The 24,502-nt window shown below is 48.7% G+C and overlaps 1 protein-coding gene across 1 annotated transcript in view; it reads right to left on the reverse strand.

Annotated features, from left to right (window-relative positions):
- Nucleotides 1-399: 399 nt before the first annotated feature.
- LOC111834002 (uncharacterized) overlaps nucleotides 400-24,502 on the reverse strand; it is a 46,773-nt gene continuing 22,670 nt past the window's right edge. The window contains exons 4-9 of the mRNA XM_023792845.2: nucleotides 8,765-8,865; nucleotides 6,245-6,334; nucleotides 4,456-4,588; nucleotides 4,236-4,369; nucleotides 3,137-3,336; nucleotides 400-3,024 (exon numbers count right to left, since the gene is read on the reverse strand). Of these exons, the coding sequence (XP_023648613.2) occupies nucleotides 2,040-3,024; nucleotides 3,137-3,336; nucleotides 4,236-4,369; nucleotides 4,456-4,588; nucleotides 6,245-6,334; nucleotides 8,765-8,865 (1,643 nt within the window). The 3' untranslated portion in view covers nucleotides 400-2,039. The remainder of the gene's footprint in view (nucleotides 3,025-3,136; nucleotides 3,337-4,235; nucleotides 4,370-4,455; nucleotides 4,589-6,244; nucleotides 6,335-8,764; nucleotides 8,866-24,502) is intronic.

The following is a 24,502-nucleotide window of genomic DNA, read 5'->3' on the forward strand; positions in this document are numbered from 1 at the left end:
TTTTCATTAGAGCTGAACTGTTTATTAGTATTAATGTAGAAAGTATCATTTAAATACATTTCTGTTAACGCTTAGTAATTAAGTGTTTACCTAGCAACAGCAGAGTGCCAAAGCCATGGTTCAGAAACAACAAAGTAATGGAATAAAGTTCTAGGACCTGGTATGTGTCATATTTAGCAAACACCAGCAATAAACAATGCAAGTGGCTTGCTATGTAAAAAGACCTTTAATGCACTGTAGGAATTAAGCCCGTTAGTGAGCTCTAGGGCCTCAAGGCGCAACATTTATAGTGCAAGCTAAACAGTATGACCTTCAAACACAACACAAGCTGACTGCCAGGGGCCACGATCTGGCCCCGTCCTGCACATGTAAACACAGATGTAAAGAAAAAATGACACATTTAAGGAAAGTTTGTATTTTTATTATTACCCCAAATTTATGAAAATACACAGAAAAACGTAGAGAAAATGCTGAAATAGACATTGGCTGCTTCGCAGCTACAAAATCGGCCAAGAGCCAGTGAGCTTTTCCTGCTGATGCTTTCTTATGTACTACAGAAAATAAACCAAAGCACATTTCCCTAAAGCAGTCCATTTACACATACAGGTCTGCTCTTGGTGACAATAAATATGACAATGTAGATATATATTATTAATTTCTACATGACTTTACTGTCTACAAAAAAAGAATACCAAATGGATATTAGCCAGCCTATAAATGAAGGCAATGACCCAAATTGAAAGTGCAAAGACATCTGGCTGTAATGCACAATAAATCGACTTCTATATCAGATGTTAACTCTCAAGCACAGCTTAAAAATTCACACCAGTAATGATCTGGCAACACCGAATCAGATCCATACAGTATAGAACATTTCACACTCCTTCCCTCATACTATTCCTCACACAGATAGTCAAATTAAGCACTAACATATTTGTTTTATTCTAATACATTTTTCACAATCTGTTTCCAAAATATTAAGGCACATCCAGTGGCCGGTGACGGCCGCGCAGTGACGCCCGACTCTGCCGCGCAGTGATGCCCGACTCCCAGTGTCACACAGTCATACTGGGCCCTGTCCGTCGATACCTTCATTTGGACGTCTTTCGTTTTCCTCTGAGCGGGTACTGGTCTCCATCTTCCAAAACCAGTATCAGTAATGGGAATAAGCTCAGCGTGATTACCCGGTGAATCCTGAAGGACGTATATAAAATGGAGCTATTATTTTAAATATTTGTGTAAAATAACTTTTTTATTTTTATTTGAAATTTAAAAGGTAAAAATCAGGGGATAATATGTTTTTGTAAACCTCGTTTCACGCATAGCAGAATAAAGCAGGACCTTTAACTGGTAAGTGTATGTGGCTGAGCTGCCTTTCAGGAAGGTGGGGGGGGGGGGCTCATTTTGGCTTGAAGAATACGGTCCTTATCTGACCACCACAAGCCTCTCGCGCTCTGTCTCTCTCTCTCTCTAAGTCTCCCTCTCTTTCTCTCTCCCACTCTCTCCCACTCTCTCCCTCCCGCTCTCTGTCTCTCTCTCTCTCTCTAAGTCTCCCTCTCTTTCTGTCTTTCTTTGTCTCTCTCCCACTCTCTCTCTCTCTCTGTCTCCTTGCACTGTATTGTGCTCATTTTTACCCTGTGTGCAACTTAATGACTAACACAACAAAAGCTTTACCCATAACACAACAAAATAACAGGAAATTGATCTAAAACAGTGTTAAGCAGTGATGTGCACAGATGGGGGGGGTGGGGTGGCGGTGCTCAAACTCCCACAGATTCCATTTTTGCGATCAGAGGTGGGGGGCCATCGGTTATCAAAAAAGGGCACTTGTAAGGGCAAAGGGGGGGTGCTCTCCTGTGTGTGTAGAGTCACAGTGAGTCTGGGTGCTCTCCTGTGTGTGTAGAGTCACAGTGAGTCTGGGTATTATTCCAGGAAGTCCAGGACATGAAGGACGGGACACCCAGGATCTGATACTAGTTCATCACGGAGTGTAAATAGTAACAGACACTGTAAGGTTTAAATAGAAAAGTCAGCTATACCTATTGCATGTACACATATGGGTTTGACTTGTTGGCCACTGCATTCATAAACATATCTGGGACACCATTTCGCAGTGGGAACACTTGGCCAAAATGCTGATGGCTGTCAGGCCAAGGCGGGGAGTCGGCAGGCTCGCACTTGATGGCGTGGAGCAGACCGTGACTCCTGCACGTAGACTTGTAGCCAAGCTCCACGTAGTCTCTGTCCTCCACTGACAGGTTGCCGTAAAGGTGACTCCCCGTGCCATTCCTGGCCTGGCCGTCTGGGTATGAAAAGCACTGCACACTGAACTGGGGCACTTTTGCTGAAGGACACTTCTCCGGCCTGTGCCCCCCCCTTGCTGCTTGGTAGAACCCGTCACACGGAGCACCGGTGCCGGCTCTAGCCGTCTGGCACGGTGTGTAAACACTGCAGCTATACTCCCTCTTGATCGGAAGGCTCAGCCCGTAGCCCATATCACAGTTCTGCTCCGAGAGCCCCTTGCTCATCCACGTTTCACCGGGGGGCATCCCATAGATATCACAGCCGGTGTCTGAGTCCGAGTCCGGCTCCACCTTGATGGGCATGTCCTGCAGTATTCGGCTGCCGTAACACTCGCCTTGCAGGCTCAAGCCGCTCTCTTCCTTAATGCCACCTGAGCAGAAGCTCTCCTGCTCTGTGGTCTGCATGTTATTGTACAGTGTGGCCAGCTGGGCATCATCCTGGTAGGACCCGGCCTTTCCGAAATGGCCCACTTTGCCGGGCCGGTTTGTAAGGTGGCTGCAGTTCTGGCCCAGCATCAGTGCCCCTGGAGATGTGTGTGCTCTCCACACACTCTCATGTCCAAGAGCTTTCTGCACATCCACAGCAGGTCTGCAAAATTTCAAGGGCTCCTCACTGACGTAAAGGCCCTCGTTCCTTGATGGAGGTGTCCAGGGGGTGTGGTTTACAAGCTGTGTCTCCTCGCTGAACACCTTACCCCCAGCACCTAGAAGCCTTTTCTCACTGTAGGAGACATACCACGAGTTATCATACATCAAGCCGTTCAGAGCGTGGACACAGTAATCCATGTATAGTGTATATGCAGCACCAGTCACTGTCCACAGGGGGCGCTCACCTGTGTTCCAGAACAGACAGAGCTGAACTCCTGAGTTTGCTCCTCACCACGGCGCCCCGGGACTTGACCCCAGCAATGGGAGGCAACTGCAAGGGCGTGACCATGCAGAAGAGAGCCAGCTGGGGGGGCATGGGGGAGCCCAAGGCCGTCTTCCGCTTCTGCCCCTGGAGGAGCTTCAGGCGGCCCTGGAACTGCACCGCCTGGAAGCAGCATGAGCATTGCTTTGCTGAATGCAACCCGAGCCCCATGACAGTGTGTGACGTGCAGTTCCAACATCAAGAATCACGCTGCACTGTGAGGTGCAGCTCCAATATCAAGAATCACACTGCACTGTGAGGTGCAGCTCAAACATGAAGAATCACACTGCACTGTGAGGTGCAGCTCCAACATCAAGAATCACGCTGCACTGTGAGGTGCAGCTGCAACATCAAGACTCACGCTGCACTGTGAGGTGCAGCTCCAACATCAAGAATCACGCTGCACTGTGAGGTGCAGCTGCAACATCAAGACTCACGCTGCACTGTGAGGTGCAGCTCCAACATCAAGAATCACGCTGCACTGTGAGGTGCAGCTGCAACATCAAGACTCACGCTGCACTGTGAGGTGCAGCTCCAACATCAAGAATCACGCTACACTGTGATGTGCAGCTCCAACATCAAGTGTATCAGTGTGCCCTGAGATGTGCAGTGATGATGAAACAGCGCGAATCGGTGTGCCCTGAGATGTGCAGTGATGATGAAACAGCGTGAATCGGTGTGCCCTGAGATGTGCAGTGATGATGAAACAGCGTGAATCGGTGTACCCTGAGATGTGCAGTGATGATGAAACAACGTGAATCGGTGTGCCCTGAGATGTGCAGTGATGATGAAACAGCGTGAATCGGTGTGCCCTGAGATGTGCAGTGATGATGAAACAGCGTAAATCTTGTGTTACTTAATTAAGAACATTCTGAAGAATTTAAACAGCTTATTTTTTCAATTTGTTGATCTAATAGATTAATAGATACAAAGCACTTTCGTGGCCAAAGCCGTCACTGATTCGCTGTCACTGTTGGGTGGTCAGATGGGAGGAGCCTCCCTGTGCCCCGCCCCCTACTCACCAGGAAGCCAGAGGTGCTGTCCAGCAGGCACCGCATCCGCACGGCAAAGCAGCGCTGCAAGAACACCTGGAATTCGGGGGGGATGAAGTCATAGTCCTGGGAGCCGAAGAGGGAGCCGACCACGAAGTCCTCACCTGCGTACACACACACACACATGTAGATATGTACACACACACATATGAATACACACACGCACACACATATAAATATGGGCTCCCACCTGCCCCCGCGGCCGGCTGCGGCTCCAGGCCGCCCTTCAGTGACGGCTTCATGGCCCAGTGCAGCTGCCGCCTCAGCTCCCGTCGGTCCTCCAGATGGATGTAATCGAAGACATTCTGGTGCATGACGTCAGTCTAACCAAGAAATGAGGCGTCAGCATCTGACTGACCAGCTCTGCCCCCCCCCCGTCCAGCTCGACTTGTCCAGCCAGTGCCCAGCATGCAGTCACCAAGGCCTAAACCCGCCAGACGCACAGTAAAAACGTGCAGGAAACATGGGGAGCGGCACAGCGAGGGCTCTCCCCTCGCCCTGCGCGGCCCAGCACCGGCCAGACCTGCTCCCACGCGCCCCCGGAGGCTCACATGTGTTATTACAGCTATTCTCCTCATCGTGGCCCTATCGGTGAAATTCACCACCACCATTTTCCCGGCTTTTGTAACCCCCCTTTCCAGCTTGGCTTCTGCTTGGCTGCTCTGGGAAATGTCTATTTTCTCCAGTTTCCCACCTGAGAGTCTTTGGGTCCCACAGCCATATCCCCAGTAACGACAGCATGCCACCCTTAAGGATCCCACTGAACATATTAACATCAAAGGAAGGCCCATTATCTGATCTTTGCTGCATTAAATATAATTTATTCTTTTGTTTCTTATCCACTTTGCTCTGAAAGATTTGAATCATCCATCGGAAAATTAAACGATTAATTCTGAAAAACAATTAATTGTTTTCATTGTTAATCATTATCAGATACTTCAGACATGGTCTTCCTAACTGCAAAACCCATTTTGGATTTAACCTTCAATGATTCCAAGCAGAGGTTTTGGGGTCCAGGAAAGTGTTTCATATTGGGCCCCCTACCCAGCCAATGCAGTTATGTTCCATTATGTCACTCAGGGCCCCCAGAAAGGTCCTACTATAACTTCCTCCCCCTTAATGGCGCCCCTGACTTCAAGGACAATGATACTGTCACACCTGAGTTTATCTAAGATGTCTTTTTGCATTCAGGTTATCCCAGTGGCTGTTTACAGAGACCATGTGACCAAAAGACCATGTGACTTGCAGAGACCATGTGACTGAAAGGTGGTCGGTACTTAGCATAACGCATCCTAACAGAGCAGAAGCAATCCTGAGCTTGCAGACGCTGCTCTCAGCTCACGCGGCCACAGAGTGCATAGTCAGAAACAGAAAACATGCGGCCTAAATAGCAATTCGCCCCGGAGAGGAAATGCTCTCTGCAGCCATAAGGGACCATCGGGAACAAAAACACAGAGAAGCTGTGACACACTTCAAAGGCATGAAGAACAACAAAATACCTCTGTGGCAAATACATATTGTTTTGTACTGATTAATGACATCAGTATGGGAGCAAGCGACACAATGAGAGCTCAGCCATAAAGCTAGACTCTGTCGACCAGACTGGGGCCATCGTGTTCGGGGGGGGGGGGGGCGGGGGGCGAATGTTTTAATGATCATTCTCATGCGTCAGTAATGGACACGTCAGATTTTACTAAGTATTTATTCACTAATTCACGGAATGATTTGCAATCATATGTTTGAAAATAAAGCATTACCCTGATTGGGCTCAATGCAAATTTCTCATATGCAGAATAATATTTGTAATATGTATAATATTATGAATATTACGTGGTTGATGTTTATCACTAGCCAAACCATTACTGGGAATAAACCGTAAACAGTCTGGCACTGTAATGCAGATACAATCCCGCTGAGCCTGAGGTCATGTGACCGTGACCTCACCCCGCTGAGCCTGAGGTCATGTGACCGTGACGTACCTGATGGAAGCCCAGGCACTTCGCTATGGTGGGTGAGACGTAGAAGATCATGCCGTCGGTGCTGACCACCAGCGCAAATCCAGGCAAGGACTGTAACAGACAGCCGCAAAGGTTGGCCTCCATTTTTTACACGCCGACACAAACAGCAGAGTGTGTCCCATAGCCGGCCATATGTACATTCTGGACCCTTGTGGGCAGTGGTGGCTTAATGGTTAGGGAAGTGTACTTGTAATTGAAAGATTGGCACCACTGAGGTACCCTGAGCAAGGTGCCGCCCCCAAGCACTGTTCCCCGGGCGCTGAATTAGCTGCCCCCTGCTATGTCACATATGGGTTAACCCCGGGGAACCCACTGAGTCATATACGACCCTTCCTTTCATGTCTGCCTTACATTCAACCCACTCATCAAACTTGAGAATTTTTTTTCGCTTTACAGCCCATTGTACCATATACGACCCAGTAACAGTCACATTTAGTGGTTACTGACTGAATTAACCAGATTTTTTTCCACAATAAATATGGCCCCCAATGCGTTTGAGGTTGTTGCTGTACATGCTGCAAAGATTCACCTGTCAAGCTGTGAATAGGTAAGTGGCAGAAATTTTGCATCATCAGTTATAATGTTTAGATGTTATAGAACATGTACAACTAGGTTTTGGATGTTTTGAAACTTTTCTGGCAACTGTGATGATCATGTTCCATGTGTTCAACACCAGCCTCAGACAAAAACAGAGGGAATACAGGTGTTGCACCAGACCTTACAACCCACCACAAGTAAACTCTCTGTGTGTAGTACACCTTTTGGCAGGTCTGTTCACTTGACCTGTTTCTTGATGGGTTGGCGTGTTTGAAGCATGTGTTTTATTGCCAGCACATGGTGACTGATGAAAAGGAAAACTCAATAAATGCATTTTGAAAATGAGAATGTTGCAAAGATTTGGTTTTTCCTTCTTTTCTGTCCTTATTTCATAGGTGAAATGAACAAGTTGGAACAGCATGAACAGTCCAGTGGGTCGTATATGGCACATTCATAACATGGACTGGGAAAGGGTTATTTTTACAAAACACCTGTTTTTGATTTCACTGGGTCTGTATGATCATTTTAGCCAATGGACATATTTTTCCTATAATGATAAGGTGGGCTGGCTTCCCCAGGGATAAACATGTTTTTAGAATATGAAAAAAGAATTACATGCTAAATATACTAAATAATAACACACAAGTATAAACATATTTCTTGAACTATATTTGCAATATTTATTTGCGTAATTGGGGAAGTGACAAAAGATTAACTGTATTATTAGAATTTTTAAAAAAAGGTTGTAAAATGTAGGATGTGGGTTTGCTGAACATTTCCTGCCACCTCGCTGTTTTCTCAGAGTCCCGGCAGGATCACACGGACATCAAAGCAGGCCGGCGCCTCACGGCGTCTTTCACACGCCTCGCGTGTCTTGGCCTTCGCCCAAATAACGTAAAGCTGGCATCCCTGCGCCTGCTGGGACCTGGGGAGCCTGATGAATGGGCGCAGGGCCCGAGTCACGCCATGCCTGCAGTAGCTGCAGCGGTTGCGTTGAGGCCTGCGACCTTCTGCTGTCACTGCGACCTCTTTTGTTTATTGTTTATACAGCGAGGGCAACGCAGGGGCCAAGCATTCTCTCACGCTCTCACACACTCTCTCACGCTCTCACACACTCTCATGTGGTCTCACGTGCTCTCACACACCTTACTCACTCATACACACTCTCACATACTCCCTCACGCTCTCACACACTCTCAAGTGCTCTCACACGCTCGCATGCATACACACTCTCACATGCTCTTTCACGCTCTCACACACTCTCATGTGCTCTCATGTGCTCTCATACACTCTCACGCATTCTCTCACACTCTCACACACTCTCATGTGCTCTCACTCGCTCTCACATGCTCAGAAACGCTCACTCACTCATAGTGAGTGATGGATTAAATCATTCAAATATTTTTGAGCTTTGTTGGTCTTGATGATTTAACTTATCACCAGATCTAATGCATTATTAGTGAGAGGCTATCTGTATTAATTCATGCTCATTCACATCATTTTCACACCTTCTGCTTCTCCTGGCAGTGAACTAACCATTTACCGCTCATTTTCTTTGGAAGGTCTCTACACTGTGATGATGATTTTGGGATCCTTTACGTCACATATCCTGCATCTCATTGACAGCTCCACCACCACTACTGAGAGACTTACCACACTCACACTGCTGAGAGACTTACCACACTCACACTGCAGAGACTTACCAGACTCACACTGCTGAGAGACTTACCACACTCACACTGCAGAGACTTACCACACTCACACTGCTGAGAGACTTACCAGACTCACACTGCTGAGACTTACCATACTCACACTGCAGAGAGACTTACCACACTCACACTGCAGAGAGACTTACCATACTCACACTGCAGAGAGACTGACCACACTCACACTGCAGAGGGAGCCACCCCTACCCCCAGACCCAGCAGCCAGTGCTCCCCGTACCTCCAGTAACATCTCGCTCTCCATGGCGGTGGGCATCTCCAGCAAGGCCTCCTTCCTGGCTGGCTCAGAGTCGCTCTCTCCGGCCGCTTTCTCCTGGATGGCTGCCAGCCAAGATAAACAACCAAAAGATGGTTATTCACCTGAACATGTGACGGCTGAACTGCAATCAATTCAGTTATGGATCCATCATGGGAACAAACGATCTTGCCATGTAAACAGAAAATCAAGGCCCACGAACCCCTGGCAGAAGTGAGGTGAGATATATGAGGAAAGTGTAAGCTCCCTGAAATCATTTCAGCAAACATCGTGGCTGATTTAATCTGTTTATTTGGTTATTAAATCTACATGTGGCCAAAATGAATAACTGCATGTATAAACATCAAAAATTTGCCAAGGGCAAATTTACATGCTGATATGCAACAGAAACCAATGGCAACACAGGCAAAATGCAGACCAGGGTTCAGGAAAGGTTCGGCTGTACTCAAAAACTCTTAATTCTCCTTCATAAAAGTATTCCAGGTACACTAAATCTTTGGGCAAGCTAATAATGTCGCCTAAGACTTTCTAATGAAAAATGAAATATGAAAGTTTATAATGGAAAGTTAATCGAATTATTAGACCTTGAGATTTTGTATCACTGGATAATGAAATGTTTTGTTACTGAATTAAACAAGTGACTGGAAAGTGGCCAAACGCGCAGGTAGCAACCCAGCACTGGATGAGTGGCGGGAAGATGGACAGATGGACGGACGGATGGATGGACAGATGGGTGGATGGATGGATGAACAGATGGGTGCATGGATGGATGGATGGATGGACAGATGGACGGATGGATGGATAAAGATCAATTTACGTCAGTTCCATGGTTATTTATATTATATGAATTGCAGGCTGTGGGTCAGACTGATAAAAGCTAAGGGCCGCACGTGTTTCTCTGTGCTGTGGACAGTTATGCGGCAGTGCACATGTGTTTCTCTGTGCTGTGGACAGTTATGCGGCAGTGCACATGTGTTTCTCTGTGCTGTGGACAGTTATGCGGCAGTGCACATGTGTTTCTCTGTGCTGTGGACAGTTATGCGGCAGTGCACATGTGTTTCTCTGTGCTGTGGACAGTTATGCGGCAGTGCACATGTGTTTCTCTGTGCTGTGGACAGTTATGCGGCAGTGCACATGTGTTTCTCTGTGCTGTGGACAGTTATGCGGCAGTGCACATGTGTTTCTCTGTGCTGTGGACAGTTATGCGGCAGTGCACATGTGTTTCTCTGTGCTGTGGACAGTTATGCCGCAGTGCTGTGTGGTTACATTTCTGTTTTTGAGACGGGCACAAACTATTCTAGACCAAGGCGATAACTTTTAATGGTCTTTAAGTGATGTAACTGCCTTTTATGACAACGACCCTGCAGTGTGACTGGTTTTATATGCTCCTTATTTCAATATACAGAGTAACTTTCATACAGAATAACTAGCAATCATTAAAAAAAAAAAACTTCAGCCATTTATTATGTCCAGCCAGCGCTGTAAGTGCTTCTCCAGTGGGGGGGCGACGGCGAGCGGCCCTGAATCAGCATTTGGATAAGCTGTAGGAGGGAGCTGCAGGCCCCCTGCGCTGCGGTGCGAGCCTTCAGCAGAGAGGCAGAGGTGGGGGGGCGTGTGCCCGCGTTTGGGTTATCACTCTCACGCTGACTGCACATGTACTGGTGTTATTGCCGAACACATGCGAAAAGCGCCACCTGTGATTGGCCGGACAGAATCACATGACCGGGGCTCTGGAACACCCTTATGTCACCTGGTAGCAGGATGGAGGCCGGGGAGGCCAGCCCACCAGCCGGGAGATCACATGACTCCCTGTGAATACTGGGAAGTGTCTCTGCCGTGTGATTCGGAGGGGCCCGATACAGGTGCAGGTCCCACGGCATGTGTCAGATGGCCAACGTCCAGCTCCCCCAGCCGCAATACAGCTCCCTGCTGCCCCCCATGCAGCCTCGGGGCCCAGACCCCACAAACATCCGGTGTGAGTGAGACCTACTCAGGCTGCGGCCGTTTAAACGCCGCTGGTCCTCATCAGTGCTGCGACTCACCGCTGTCAGTACATAAATCCGGCCTCATCCCATGTTCCACACAAGGAATGCAGCCCCCCTCCCCCCCACAAGAGGAAATTACTGCGCGCCATTTTACGAGCACATCACAGCATCTGCAGGTCTGTGACGGACTTTTATGGGTCAGATGCCTCCTTTCATGTTTACAAACCACTTCCTTTCCGCAATGCGCTTCTCTGTGATGTTCTGCAGCTCCGTGTCTGCTCAGAGTGCCCTGGAGTGACACGCGCCTCGTCCCCGTGTTTGTCACCATCAGCACACGTCTCTGGTGTGTGTCAGTCAATGCGGGGCAGCTTTTCCACCTCATCAGCCACATTCACTGGAGTTTTGCTGAAAAGCACGAGTGGCTGTGGGTGTGGCTCCAAGCCTTAGCCCCGCCTCTTATGCTATGCCCCGCCCCCTGGCCCACTCTGTCACGCGAGTGTCGCCCGGCCTGGCCTCACTTCAGAGCCTCGCGTGCAAACCCACAGGCCGCATTAGACTATAAAGAATGACATAATAAGAGCCGCCGTTAAATATCGATAACTGCTGGCGAGAAGCGCGGGCACTCCGCGGGGGGGGCGAGAGTGAGTGTCGCCATGGAAACCCGCTGCTATTAAACGCGCTCACGTCGTGGACGCAGACGTCTCATTTTCGTGAAAATCATGAAGTTACACGCTGAAAGAAAAAGGCTGTCATTTTATGTGAAAAGACAACAAAAGCCGTAAGTGATATCTGCACCGGCGTATGTCACACATCGGCGCTGCTGCGTATCAGGTTTCCTGCTTGGAATGGTAATTATGTTAGATATATAGCCATGGATTACATTACATTTATTACATCTATGTATGTCAGTACCAGTTACTTTGTATTGAATACGCTATGGACATACTGAAACATTCCGGGGGGGGGGTACCGCTTCGCTGGGGGAGTCAGGTGACCAGGGGACGCCGGCAGGCTGATTGCTTCCACCTGCCGCTCGTCCTTTCGCCTCTTTTTTATGGTCCCTGCTGAGAGGTCAGTCTTCCTTTTGTCTTTTCCTGGTGCCTGTCGTTAGTCCCAAGCCAACAGGCACCATCCGCCCCCCCAAACCCCAGTCCTGCTCCCTGCCCATGTGGTTCTGCTTGCGGTCGCGTCCTGAGGCGCTTTCACGCCATGCATCCCCTCAAAACCACGGGGATGCAAACTGCACACGTGTACAGCTGTCCTGCTCCTTGGGCGTGAGGCACCATCGGCCCGGCTCCTCATTGTACTTGTATATTGTACGTTTACTCATTTATTTTCACTTGCACATAGTAAATAAGGTCAGTTTTGTTCATTTACAGTATGCCTGCTTACTAGTCTGTTCACACAAACTTTTAAAACAGTCGGCGTTTTGAGCCTAAAACGACCTGGATACCGAGTGTCCCTTGAGTTACAGTGACTGTTTTCTGATTCCATTAGCGACAAATGCACTCAGTCCCCACATGACATGTCGACCTGCTTTGGTGATCCCACTGCTGTCCACTACATCAAAACCGAACGTCTACAGCATCATGGAGGGATTTTTTAAAAGCCACCTCAGTCTTCTGTTGACATCACTAAATGCATTATGGGTAATGTCCGGCCAAATTTCAACCCGTGCTTACCTCTGGTGGGACAGTGAGACACTGGCATTCTCTATGTACACGGAGGACACTGCTGCAAGTGTCCTGAAGGGGGCAGGGTTCCTCATGTGGCGTTCAGCCTTAAGATTACAGGGCTAATGAAATGTCAGAAACTTCCTGTTTACAGTCCTGCTGTTATCGAGCACATGTGAGTAAGTGATTTTCTTGCCTGATTTACTTAACACACTGTGCTTGGAGGGGTAACATTTCCAGCTAACTGAGGTTTCCAGTGGCATCGTCCAAACGGTGAGACGAGCTGGGCCAGGGGAGTTTCCAGCTATCGAAAAGAGTCAAATTTACCTGGGGCTTCACTTACTTCTTTTTTGAAAGAGGATTGGCTTTGGGGCGAAATACTCAGGGCTATAGCCCATAATGATCAGACCTCAGGAGGCCCACGAGCTCAGGAGGGCCAGGGGAATTTCTTATCCACATTCCAAAAGTCCGAAAGACACTTTGCTCCTCTGCAGCGCCCCCTGCCTACCTTCAAAGGCAACTGATATAGGTAATGATTAAATTAAATGATAAATCCTTTATGAGCCATTTGCACAAATACATTGGAATTCTAGTCAAACACCACAACAGACAGGAATATGCAGGTGAGGACGTGATCATTGCTGTCAGACCCGGTCCGCTGCAGCAGGCCTCGTACCGTTGCCACGTGCTGATTGACTGACATTACACTGGATATTTATTTATTGATGTTAATGCAGTGAGCTGTTCCGAGTTAATAAGTTCATTGACGAGCCGTCTCATTGGGTGCTTTTTAATTAGTAAAACCTTTGCAATAACACTAAGCACCAAATGTTTTTCTTTGGCATCCCTCTGGGGAGCAATTAATAGCAAAACTGCAAAAAGAGAATTGAGTCAGTCAAAAAAATTACTAAATTACTACAAAGAAAATGGCTGTGCAGAGGATATGTGCAGTTATGTTAGACACTGCTTGTTTGCTGTGAGACCCATAAATCTGCAACATTTTTAGAGGGTTAAGTAAGCGTCCAAAGACTTTCTGTGAGCTCTGTATATAGGTTACTGGGATGATGGCCGTACACAGGGGTGTCACTGTGTTTTCAGTGCTGGGGGGGCAGGGACGTCGTATACTGTACCAATGCATAGGCTACCTGTCAGCAGGCAAAGCAGCTGGACAGAACGTCAGACAAGCAGCTGGACAAAGTCCACAACTGAACGCACGTCTGTGTTGTCAAACACTGAATGCTGGGCATTTGTCACACAGTGTTGTCTGCATTTTCCAAGGGAAATACTCTGTAAGGACGTCATCAGAACATCCGGGACATTACAATGCAGGGTTTCAGGCGACTGTTCCAACATTACCAGAGGTATCAGAGCTATGAAGTCCATCAATTCTGACCAAAGGTTGCGTGTCACACAGCTGCTGCAATCAAACCGACCTTTTTAAATGTCCGGAGTGGCTGCAGTTGCCTGACAGCGATACAACCAATCACAGCAGGGTAGCGTTTAGATCGTCCCTCCCCGAGTCCCAGTCTAGTGACACTATCCCCACAATCCCTTTCACTGGTAAACGCTGGCGTAGATATTTACGCATGTGCGACTAATATCGTCGGCTAAAAGTGTTTCGTCTTGGTCAGTAGGTTAGATGAGAAATGAATTCTCCTGACAAGTTTATTCATATTTTTAATAGCGGGACAAACATCCAGTGTAATATCAGGCAGGCCATCAACACAGCCTTGAAATTGTTAATCCTTCATCAATCACCAAATTATTCATAACTGATTTTATCACAACAATATTTAAAACATATTTTATCTATTTTGTTGTTTACTTATTAAATATTAAGTGAGCATTAAAACTTTGTTTATTAGAGAATAACAACTATAAATCCTACAAGCGGACGTGGTCACTAGGCGCAGTTCCACTCACACGAAGATATGAAACAGCTTTCTGGGAAGCGGTGAGACTCGGGGGGCTGCTTTGGTCAGAACAATCCACCAAGAAAAAAGCGCGTTTCATTAATCAGCTGGCATGCAGAAGCGTGAGTAAGAGGCGGAGACCGCAGACACGCGTACAGAGGTGCACTGCGTGTGAGAAGGAGACACGCAGCCGGCCATGGTGAGAGGACGCGGCGAGCAGGTGCCCTGCTGTCACCTGACCACCGCACTCATGTGATCGCCACTCCTGGATCTATAGGGCACCATGTGCAGTGGGCAGACGGCACAAGCTCATTGGCCCTCAGTGAGGAGAGCCAAAACCTCATTGGCCCTCAGTGAGGAGAGCCCGAAGCTCATTGGCCCTCAGTGCGGAGAGCCCGAACCTCATTGGCCCTTAGTGAGGAGAGCCTGAACCTCATTGGCCCTCAGTGCGGAGAGCCCGAACCTCATTGGCCCTTAGTGAGGAGAGCCTGAACCTCATTGGCCCTTAGTGAGGAGAGCCTGAACCTCATTGGCCCTCAGTGAGGAGAGCCCGAACCTCATTGGCCCTCAGTGAGGAGAGCCCGAACCTCATTGGCCATCAGTGAGGAGAGCCCGAACCTCATTGGCCCTCAGTGAGGAGAGCCGGACCCAGACGCCAAGAGCTGAAGGTCACTGCTCTGAGTCCCATGTTCAGCAGAGTAGCCACATCTCCACTAGGACCTTGAGCGAGGCCCTTAATCCCTGAAATGCTCTAGGGGCTCTGAGTAAATGGCTGACCTTGTGTTCAGACCCTAGGGTGCACTCTCACCTCTACGTGTGTGAGGGGTGTGTGTGTATCTTTGTCTGTGTGTATCTGTGTGTGTGTGTGTGTGTGTGTGTGTGTCTGTGTTTGTCTCTGTGTATCTGTGTGTGTCTGGGTGTGTGTGTGTGTGTTTGTGTGTCTGTGTGTGAATCTGTGTTTGTCTCTGTGTGTCTGTGTGTCTGGGCTCCTTCCCTCAGTCTTATTCCCATCCATTGCTGGGCAGCACTGCCGAGCCTCGTTGAAATGTGCCTGTTTGTGAAATGTGCCTGTTTGTGCACCACACTGAAGATGCTCACATGGTCTCTCCCCGGCTAATCACAGGCCACCTCATCACACCGCCTATCCTGGCCGGGATCACATCCTCTGGGTAAGGAGGGATTCCCTGGTAGCTTTCCACTGATTGGTGCTGCTGCTCATGACAGTAGCATGGACAGAATACACACACATACACACACACTCACGGAGAGGTTACCAAAGCTATGTAAAGTCAAAATTGTGCAAGCTTACTTCACTTACAGGTTGTAGAGTCCAGTACGGTTTGATACCAAAAAGAGAGTCAACTTTCACTCAGCGAACAGCCTTATAACCACATGTCCGGAAACTGCCCAAAACCTGCCGACGGGTTTGGCTCACGCCCCGTGCCTCATGAGCATTCCGCTCTTCACGGACACCCTGCCCTGCAGTCACATGCTGAAAGTGGGCAGCTCTCCGGGCCACATGGTGCCTGCCGGGTTTCAACAGCAAGACCCGGCTCCTTCCCTTGAGTCACAGCTTCCGTTTCCGTTTGTGGAAAACTGCAGACAATAATCCTAGTGGGACGTCATCTCCTGGGAAGACTGGGAAAGGCTCCCTGGGAAGACTGGGAAAGGCTCCATGTGGATTCATAGGAAAAAGCTCAGTGAAATGACACTGTCTCACATGGAGGACTGAGACTGGAGAAAAAGGCGTGTGAGTGTTCATGTCACTCACTGGGATGCAGACTGATCCATGCAGGGTGGCATGGGCACACGTGCAGATCACTAGAGGGCGAAGCCGGGTGGCATGGGCACACGTGCAGATCACTAGAGGGCGAAGCCGGGTGGCATGGGCACACGTGCAGATCACTAGAGGGCGAAGCCGGGTGGCATGGGCACACGTGCAGATCACTAGAGGGCGAAGCCGGGTGGCATGGGCACACGTGCAGATCACTAGAGGGCGAAGCCGGGTGGCATGGGCACACGTGCAGATCACTAGAGGGCGAAGCCGGGTGGCATGGGCACACGTGCAGATCACTAGAGGGCGAAGCTGTCTATGGAAGCATCAGGCAGCCAGACGACACGGATGAGTCAGTCAAATCTGAAGCCTGACATAATTCAAAAGCCAACATGTTAAAATATAATCTTGTGCATTTGCATGAAGATGTGGGCCAAGTTCCTTTATTTGACTGTAAAGATATGACTTTGGGAACGTTCCCACACTACAATGGGATCAGTGATTTCCTCTCTGCTGACTGGAAACACTGCAGCAGCCTAGAAACCAAAACGTTTGTTTATGCTACAGACCATAAACAACTTATCGCCCCCACCAAACAGGCAAATCACATTGGAAAGTTATCATGGTTCCACTGGGGCTAGAACCCAAAACCTGCAGCACATAAAGCAGACATGACAACCACTACACCATAGAGCCAAGCACAAAAAAACAAACCTCATCACTGTTATTATTCTCTGCTCTATAGTTCACAGCATACAACAGAAGCCTTCAAAATTTATACGCACACAAATGACTATTTATAATCTATTCTTTATGAATTTGGAAAGTTCTGATATGTCATGCCTGCTTCATAAAATGCCCAGTGTTATCAGCCTGGGAGCTGGTAACAGACTCTGAACAGCTAACTCTCACTCTCTGACAGCAGGGGGACCACTGTCCCTGTGCAACCACTGTGTTCACTGGCAGAGGGACATCCACAGCCAGTCGCTCTCATTCTCTGACAGCGGGGGACCACTGTCCCTGTGCAACCACTGTGTTCACTGGCAGAGGGACATCCACAGCCAGTCGCTCTCACTCTCTGACAGCAGGGGGACCACTGTCCCTGTGCAACCACTGTGTTCACTGGCAGAGGGACATCCACAGCCAGTCGCTCTCATTCTCTGACAGCGGGGGACCACTGTCCCTGTGCAACCACTGTGTTCACTGGCAGAGGGACATCCACAGCCAGTCGCTCTCATTCTCTGACAGCGGGGGACCACTGTCCCTGTGCAACCACTGTGTTCACTGGCAGAGGGACATCCACAGCCAGTCGCTCTCATTCTCTGACAGCGGGGGACCACTGTCCCTGTGCAACCACTGTGTTCACTGGCAGAGGGACATCCACAGCCAGTCGCTCTCACTCTCTGACAGCGGGGGACCACTATCCATGTGCAACCACTGTGTTCACTGGCAGAGGGACATCCACAGCCAGTCGCTCTCATTCTCTGACAGCGGGGGACCACTGTCCATGTGCAACCACTGTGTTCACTGGCAGAGGGACATCCACAGCCAGTCGCTCTCATTCTCTGACAGCGGGGGACCACTGTCCATGTGCAACCACTGTGTTCACTGGCAGAGGGACATCCACAGCCAGTCGCTCTCACTCTCTGACAGCAGGGGGACCACTGTCCATGTGCAACCACTGTGTTCACTGGCAGAGGAACATCCAGAGCCAGTCACTCTCATTCTCTGACAGCGGGGGACCACTGTCCCAGTGCAACCACTGTGTTCACTGGCAGAGGGACATCCACAGCCAGTCGCTCTCATTCTCTGACAGCAGGGGGACCACTGTCCCTGTGCAACCACTGTGTTCACTGGCAGAGGGACATCCACAGCCAGTCACTCTCACTCTCTGACAGCAGGGGGACCACTGTCCCTGTGCAACCACTGTGTTCACTGGCATTAGAACAACCACAGCCAGTCGCTCTCATTCTCCGACTGCCTGAGAGTCCCCAGCGGGGGACCACTGTCCCTGCGCAACCACTGTATCCACTGGTGGAAGAACATCCACAGGCAGTCACTCTCATGTAGCTTGAATGTGAAAATGAGAGTCTGACAGCGGCCCGGTGCCCCCACGAGAGTCTGACAGCGGTACCGGCCCGGTGCCCCATGAAACTTGCAGCTATATTTCTGCTGATAGGAAAAGTACAGCCTGCTGCCTGTGATTCCCAGAGGCTGCATAGTTTTTATTTGTGTTTGAGTCACCTGAAAACCATCAGTGTAAAACAATCTCAGCTGAGTGGGGATCTTCACTTGTTTGCACCAGGAGGCAGGAACCACGGTGGTTACAGACATGAAGGGTGGTGGCTGATGGATGCTGGCCCCACATAGTCGCGTTTCAGGTCATCACTCAGTACAGTTCTGATTGGTCACTGACCAGCGGTGGAAAGCGATACATTCACACTTCAGCTCCTGCCCTTAGGAGTTCCTGCGGCACAGCGTCTGCGGTAAACCATAGCCCGTCTGCGTCTCTGTTTCTGCTTTTGAGAGTTCCCAGCATGCATTTCTGTGGTTTCAGCCATTGCACACAGGCCACTGTGAGCTGACGCTGAAATTTACTGGAAAGCGAGTATAGGGAGTACAAGGACTTCATATAAACAAACATAGACTAGGGTGATCAGATAATCCATGTCAGGGAGGACACTTTGAGATACTTCGGGTTTTACAAACTACTTTCAAACTGAAAGGCTCCTGTGCTCGGCTAAATAGTTCAGCTCTTCTTGTGCTTTGACTGGTTTGTTTCCTTGACTGAAAGACTCATCCAGCTGTTTCACATTAGCATTAGTGACACATGCATGATTATAGGAGACTGACCAATCAGCACACAGCAAGAACTCAGTGCTAAAGTGAAATCCAAGTCCTTTAAATTGAAATGGTAATTTACAATTCCTGTCGTAGCTCAAAGTGTCCTCCCTGACATGGATTATCTGGTCACCCTAACATAGACAGATAGACAGACAGATAGATAGAGCAACAAACAAACAATCAAATAAATAAATGAATACATAAATTTTCACCTACACATACGTGAAAAATGTGAAATGTGCCTGTTTGTGCACCACACTGAAGATGCTCACATGGTCTCTCCCCGGCCAATCACAGGCCACCTCATCACACCGCCTATCCTGGCCGGGATCACATCCTCTGGGTAAGGAGGGATTCCCTGGTAGCTTTCCACTGACTGGTGCTGCTGCTCATGACAGTAGCATGGACAGAATACACACACACACACACACACTAACGGAGAGGTTACCAAAGCTATGTAAAGTCAAAATTGTGCAAGCTTACTTCACTTACAGGTTGTAGAGTCCAGTACGGTTTGATACCGAAATGAGAATCAACTTTCATTCGGTGAACAGCCTTAGAACCACATGTCCGGAAACTGCCCAAAACCTGCCGACATTTCACAGATCTTTCTGGATTTTTTTATATTTTGGTAACACTTTACTTGATGGGGCAGAAATCCCTAGTAATAATTCGGTTATTACTGAAGTACAAATCATGAACAAATATAGTTTGATATAAGATGTGTCATGATTCATTAACGATGAACAAACATGAGATCAGTATTTCACTTGTGTTATTCATGACTTGTTCCTTCAGTAGTTCACAGAGATTTGCAGAATTAAATATCGTAACTGCTTGAGATACAAGATTCATCACGACTCATTAATGATAAATCAACATGAGATTCGTATGTAACTAAAATAAGATTTAGTTTGTGGTTAATTAATTAATAAGAAATAGCATAATACTGTATTATTTGTGTGCCGTCAAGTGTTTTTACATCACTCGCCTAAGCCAACTTGATACGGCAGCTGGCAAACCGCCAGCGCTCTTGCTAAAGGCTCATTTGCCGTTTTTTTTCTTAACTCTTAACTGCTCATTGACACACGCGCCTGCTGTTTTGTTCACAAAGGAGAGGAAGCCAGCGATCTACGGGGAGAAAAGCCGTATTCATCCTGCAAGCATGCTGCGTAATAACAGAACGCAACGCCTCCATGCAAATCATGACCACACGCAAATCCGGTGTTTTAAGTGAAACGAGGGGTCTGAGAGGGCAAGGCTCTCAATTTTACTCACTTCACAGGCAAAATTTCACGTCTTTATGACATATTACAAGAAGCAGGCGAAGTGCTGATGTTGGTAAGGAGGTAAATACTGTCTGGGATGAGCGTGGAAGACTTTGCATGACGTGTCGATACCGGCGGCGATTGAGTTTGCTGGCTTTCACGCTGTCCTGCCTGCTAATAATGCTCATCCAGACAGAATATCTAACATCATGTTTAATCGTATTTAAATTATTGAAATCTGCGTTATGTAGGCAACACTACCGTGTCGTCATCTTATATTTGAAACCTTCGTCATTAAACCAAAAATAAGTGTTTTTTTCTTCACTGAATTGTCGCTAAATTAGTAACAAATGCAAATAAGAAGCAGGAGCCGATATTTCAGGGAAGGGAAACGTTCCTGCAGACCGGAGCGTGGAGACGGAGGGCCGTCAGCTGTAACGTCTCGCTCCTTGATGTCGTTGCTCGCCGCATTTATGACGATTTCGGCCCCTGGGGGGACAGTGTGGCAGACGAGAGCTCCTCTGTGCGACTGTCCTTTACAAAGAGGCTTTCACACAGGTTTCATGCTGCATTTGCTCGGCATGTGGAAGAGCACAGCTGATGAAAGTGCCAGTAATATGCCTTCATGCAGGCGTCTTCGCCGTACATCTGGATGGGCCAGATGCAATAACGTTCGGATGCCAGCAGGGGGCTTCCTGCTGCGCGGTACTCGGTTTGATTGCCAGTATGAAAATATACTACTACTACTAAAAGTAATAATAATAATAATGATTATAATAATCATTATTATTATATAAAGTTAAAAGTCCAATGGGCTGGATTTTGAGAAGCATTTAAAAGGGAAAATTTTGCTGTAGCATTGAAAACAAAGGTGGGGGCAATTTCAAGATCAAATAAAAATTCCAGAGAAAAACCTGCGGCCCTAAAATTCCCCAGCGTAAGAACGACGGCCCTGCATCGGCGCCTGGGCAGGTCTCACACGACGCATTACAGGTAATCAAAGTGCACACGGCAGCCATTTGGCCCTGAGTGCCAGATCAAAGGGGCCCGGTCTCCGGCGACTTTCTGATAATCACGTCTGTTTTGTAGCAAGGTGGGAGGCTGGCGTGCAAGCTTACGAAACCACAGCGCAAATTTCAGCCAGCCAGCACCGCCCGCCCCCCCACCCTACAGAAGCCTTCATATCTGGGTCAGAGACAGCGGGCGCAGACTGGGGGGGTGTATTCTGGGGCCCGCACATCCCGGAAAAATTGCGGCCGCATCCTCCTCAGCGACACCCGCATCCATGCACTCGGCGGCCGCGATGCGCGGGTGCCATCCTCAGCGACGCCCGCCGCCGCCTCCTGTCTCCCCGGTAGCTGCCAGACGCGTGAGCCTGAGCGATAACAGCCCCAGCGGCCCAGGGGGCGTAAATCAGATTATATCCAAAAAAAAATATGGAGACAGCTGACAGAGGAAGGTAAATAAATGTCTAGGGGCTGGGGGGCCGTGAACGACCTTCATGAACATCACCGTCACCTTGTCACCAGTATGCACGTCCTCGCAATGGGGGGGGGGGAGGGGGGAGATACTGCAGAGCATGTGACGTAAAGGGGCCGCTGGGGGATCTCATTTAGCAGTCCCTCCCCCTCCCACCCTGAGCATGTGAGCCCCCCCTTTATTTGAATGTAAGCTGCTAGGTGGGGTACCCCACTCTGCTGGATGATAGTCAATGAAAGTGTCTAGTCTGACCAGCAAAGGTTGATGTTTATGATCCCTGTAGTGAATAATAATCTGGTCACATGACTGGGGGGGTGGGGGGGGGCTGTGACTCCAGAGAGCAGGGCGTCCGTGACCAATGCGCTGTAGATATTATGAAATCATACAGGAGGACCTTCTGCTACCTTCTGACCTGCCACGGCTCTTCAGCTTTACCTGAGATTAATGACAGGAAATGCTGGCCTTGTATAAACACAGGCATTTTATAAATGTATACCATGTATTCTGAGAAATGCCCGTGTGTATCTGCATGTTCATATCTCAGCGGCTTCTGCAGTGTGTATCTTTCCTAAGTGTGTTTGCATGCTCATGCGTCCATGTGGCTTTTACGTGTGTCTGTGTGTCTGTGTGTGTGTGTCTGTGTCTGTGTGTGTGTGTCTGTGTGTGTGTGTGTCTGTGCGCGTGTGTGTCTGTGTCTGTCTGTGTGTGTCTGTGCGCGTGTGTGTCTGTGCGCGTGTGTCTGTGTGTGTGTGTCTGTGTCTGTGCGCGTGTGTGTCTGTGTCTGTGTGTCTGTGTCTGTGCGCGTGTGTGTCTGTGCGCGTGTGTCTGTGTGTGTGTGTCTGTGTGTGTGTGTGTCTGTGTGTGTGTGTGTCTGTGTCTGTGCGCGTGTGTGTCTGTGTCTGTGAGTGTCTGTGTGTGTGTGTCTGTGCCTGTGTGTGTGTCTGTGTCTGTGCGCGTGTGTGTCTGTCTGTGTGTGTGTCTGTGTCTGTATCTGTGTGTGTGTGTGTGTGTGTGTCTGTGTCAGTGTGTGTATCTGTGGAGCGGATGTGTTTCCTCCCTCGGGGACAGGGCTACCCTGACTGTGCACCACAGAGGAAGCCAGCTCATTTGTCCCCGCCTGGCCTCCCCTGCTCCTCTGATCGACAGATCATTTTCATAACCACTTCTCTGAGGTCAGAGCCCAGTCTGCTGCAGTCACGCAACGGCCTGCCTGCCTGGCCGGCTTTACCGCGGCCTGCCGACGCGAGCGGCTCTTAAAGGGACAGCGCACGGCACCTAGCCCCGAAAGCCTGCCTGACCTTTGACGTGTGACTGCTGCACGTGGTGATTGCCCAGGGGCCAAAGGCTTTGCACAAAGAGGATTTTCCAGTTACGATCAGACAGGAGCAAATACTCAAAGTGAAAGCACTGTTTCTTAATATTTTATTTATAATGGATGAACAATATTTCTGTATATTACATACAGAGATTTTGTTTCAATCTACTAGTTGAGTATAAAGGGTCACAGTCACAACTCAGCTGGTTGGTTGAAACAAAGCCTTTTTCTGGATTTGAACATTTTGGACCTGAACTCCCCACCTCTGCAAGATAGCGTGTGTCTGCGGGTATGTCTGTGCCAAATGATAGACTGGCATCCCGTCCGATGTGTGCCCCGGCCCTGTGCCGTACGCGGCCTGAGAGGGGCTCCAGGCCCACCTGCCCCGGCCCTGTGCCGTACGCGGCCTGAGAGGGGCTCCAGGCCCACCTGCCCCGGACCACAGTAAGCAATTTTTGCATTACATACTTAAAATAATCTGGTTACATATGTATAGTAGCGAATTAAAAAGCCAATCACATTCACTAAATCAGCATATATATATATATGCGTCACCGCCTTTACACACTGTGCGTGGTAAAGGCACAACTGCCCAGTAATAAACCTAAAATTAGCTACATCGAACGTGTTTGGGTTGTTCGCAAACGCTACAGAGCATTTGAAAGGTAAAAAATCTATTACATGCATGTAAATGCGTGTGCATTTGTCTTGACTTGAAAATCTCACCCCAGATAGCTGACCAGAGCTGGAAACATTTGAAATGTAAAATGCACCGTTTTCAGCTCAAACCGCTTGTTATTCCCTTTGCGACAAATATAAAACAAATATGAGGAAGCATCACCTATGTCACTTTTTAAATCATTGCGAAATAAAACCTTCCATACCCAACTCTAATTAAAGTGTAAATTAGCTAATCAATTGCACTTAATATGTTATAAAATATTTCTTTTAATTTACATAAAGGGACAGAACTTCGAAAAGAGTAATTTGGTGATATAATACCGTCACCTTTCAAAAAGTGAAAATACCGTGGTGATAATTTGAGGCCACATCGCCCTCGCCGATATGAAACCCATGTCCTGTGACTCTGACCCCCGAGCTGCACGTCTCAGGGGTGGCTACCCCAATCCCACACACCTCCACGGCAGATAGAGCACTCCCCTGCACCTCCTCCTCCCCTCCAGCTCCTGCAGAAAGCGCAGCATCTTCAGCCAGCAGGGGGCGCCCTCCCAGAGCAGCCGGCCTGCGGGACACCCATGTGTGAGTCAGCCCTCATCAAAGAGCAAGCCTGCATGTCTGACACGTAGGAGACGGTGCAGCGGAGAGCGGCTTCTGCTGGGCTCCCAGACGAGGAACTTCGGTACGGGGCTAATAAGTCAGTTAGAAACGTAACCAACATTACCATACTGGGTAGCTGTGATGGGAGACAGAGATCCAAAGAAGAACCACTT

The sequence above is a fragment of the Paramormyrops kingsleyae genome, chromosome 4 (genome assembly GCF_048594095.1).
Source record: "Paramormyrops kingsleyae isolate MSU_618 chromosome 4, PKINGS_0.4, whole genome shotgun sequence".
NCBI lineage: Eukaryota > Metazoa > Chordata > Actinopteri > Osteoglossiformes > Mormyridae > Paramormyrops > Paramormyrops kingsleyae.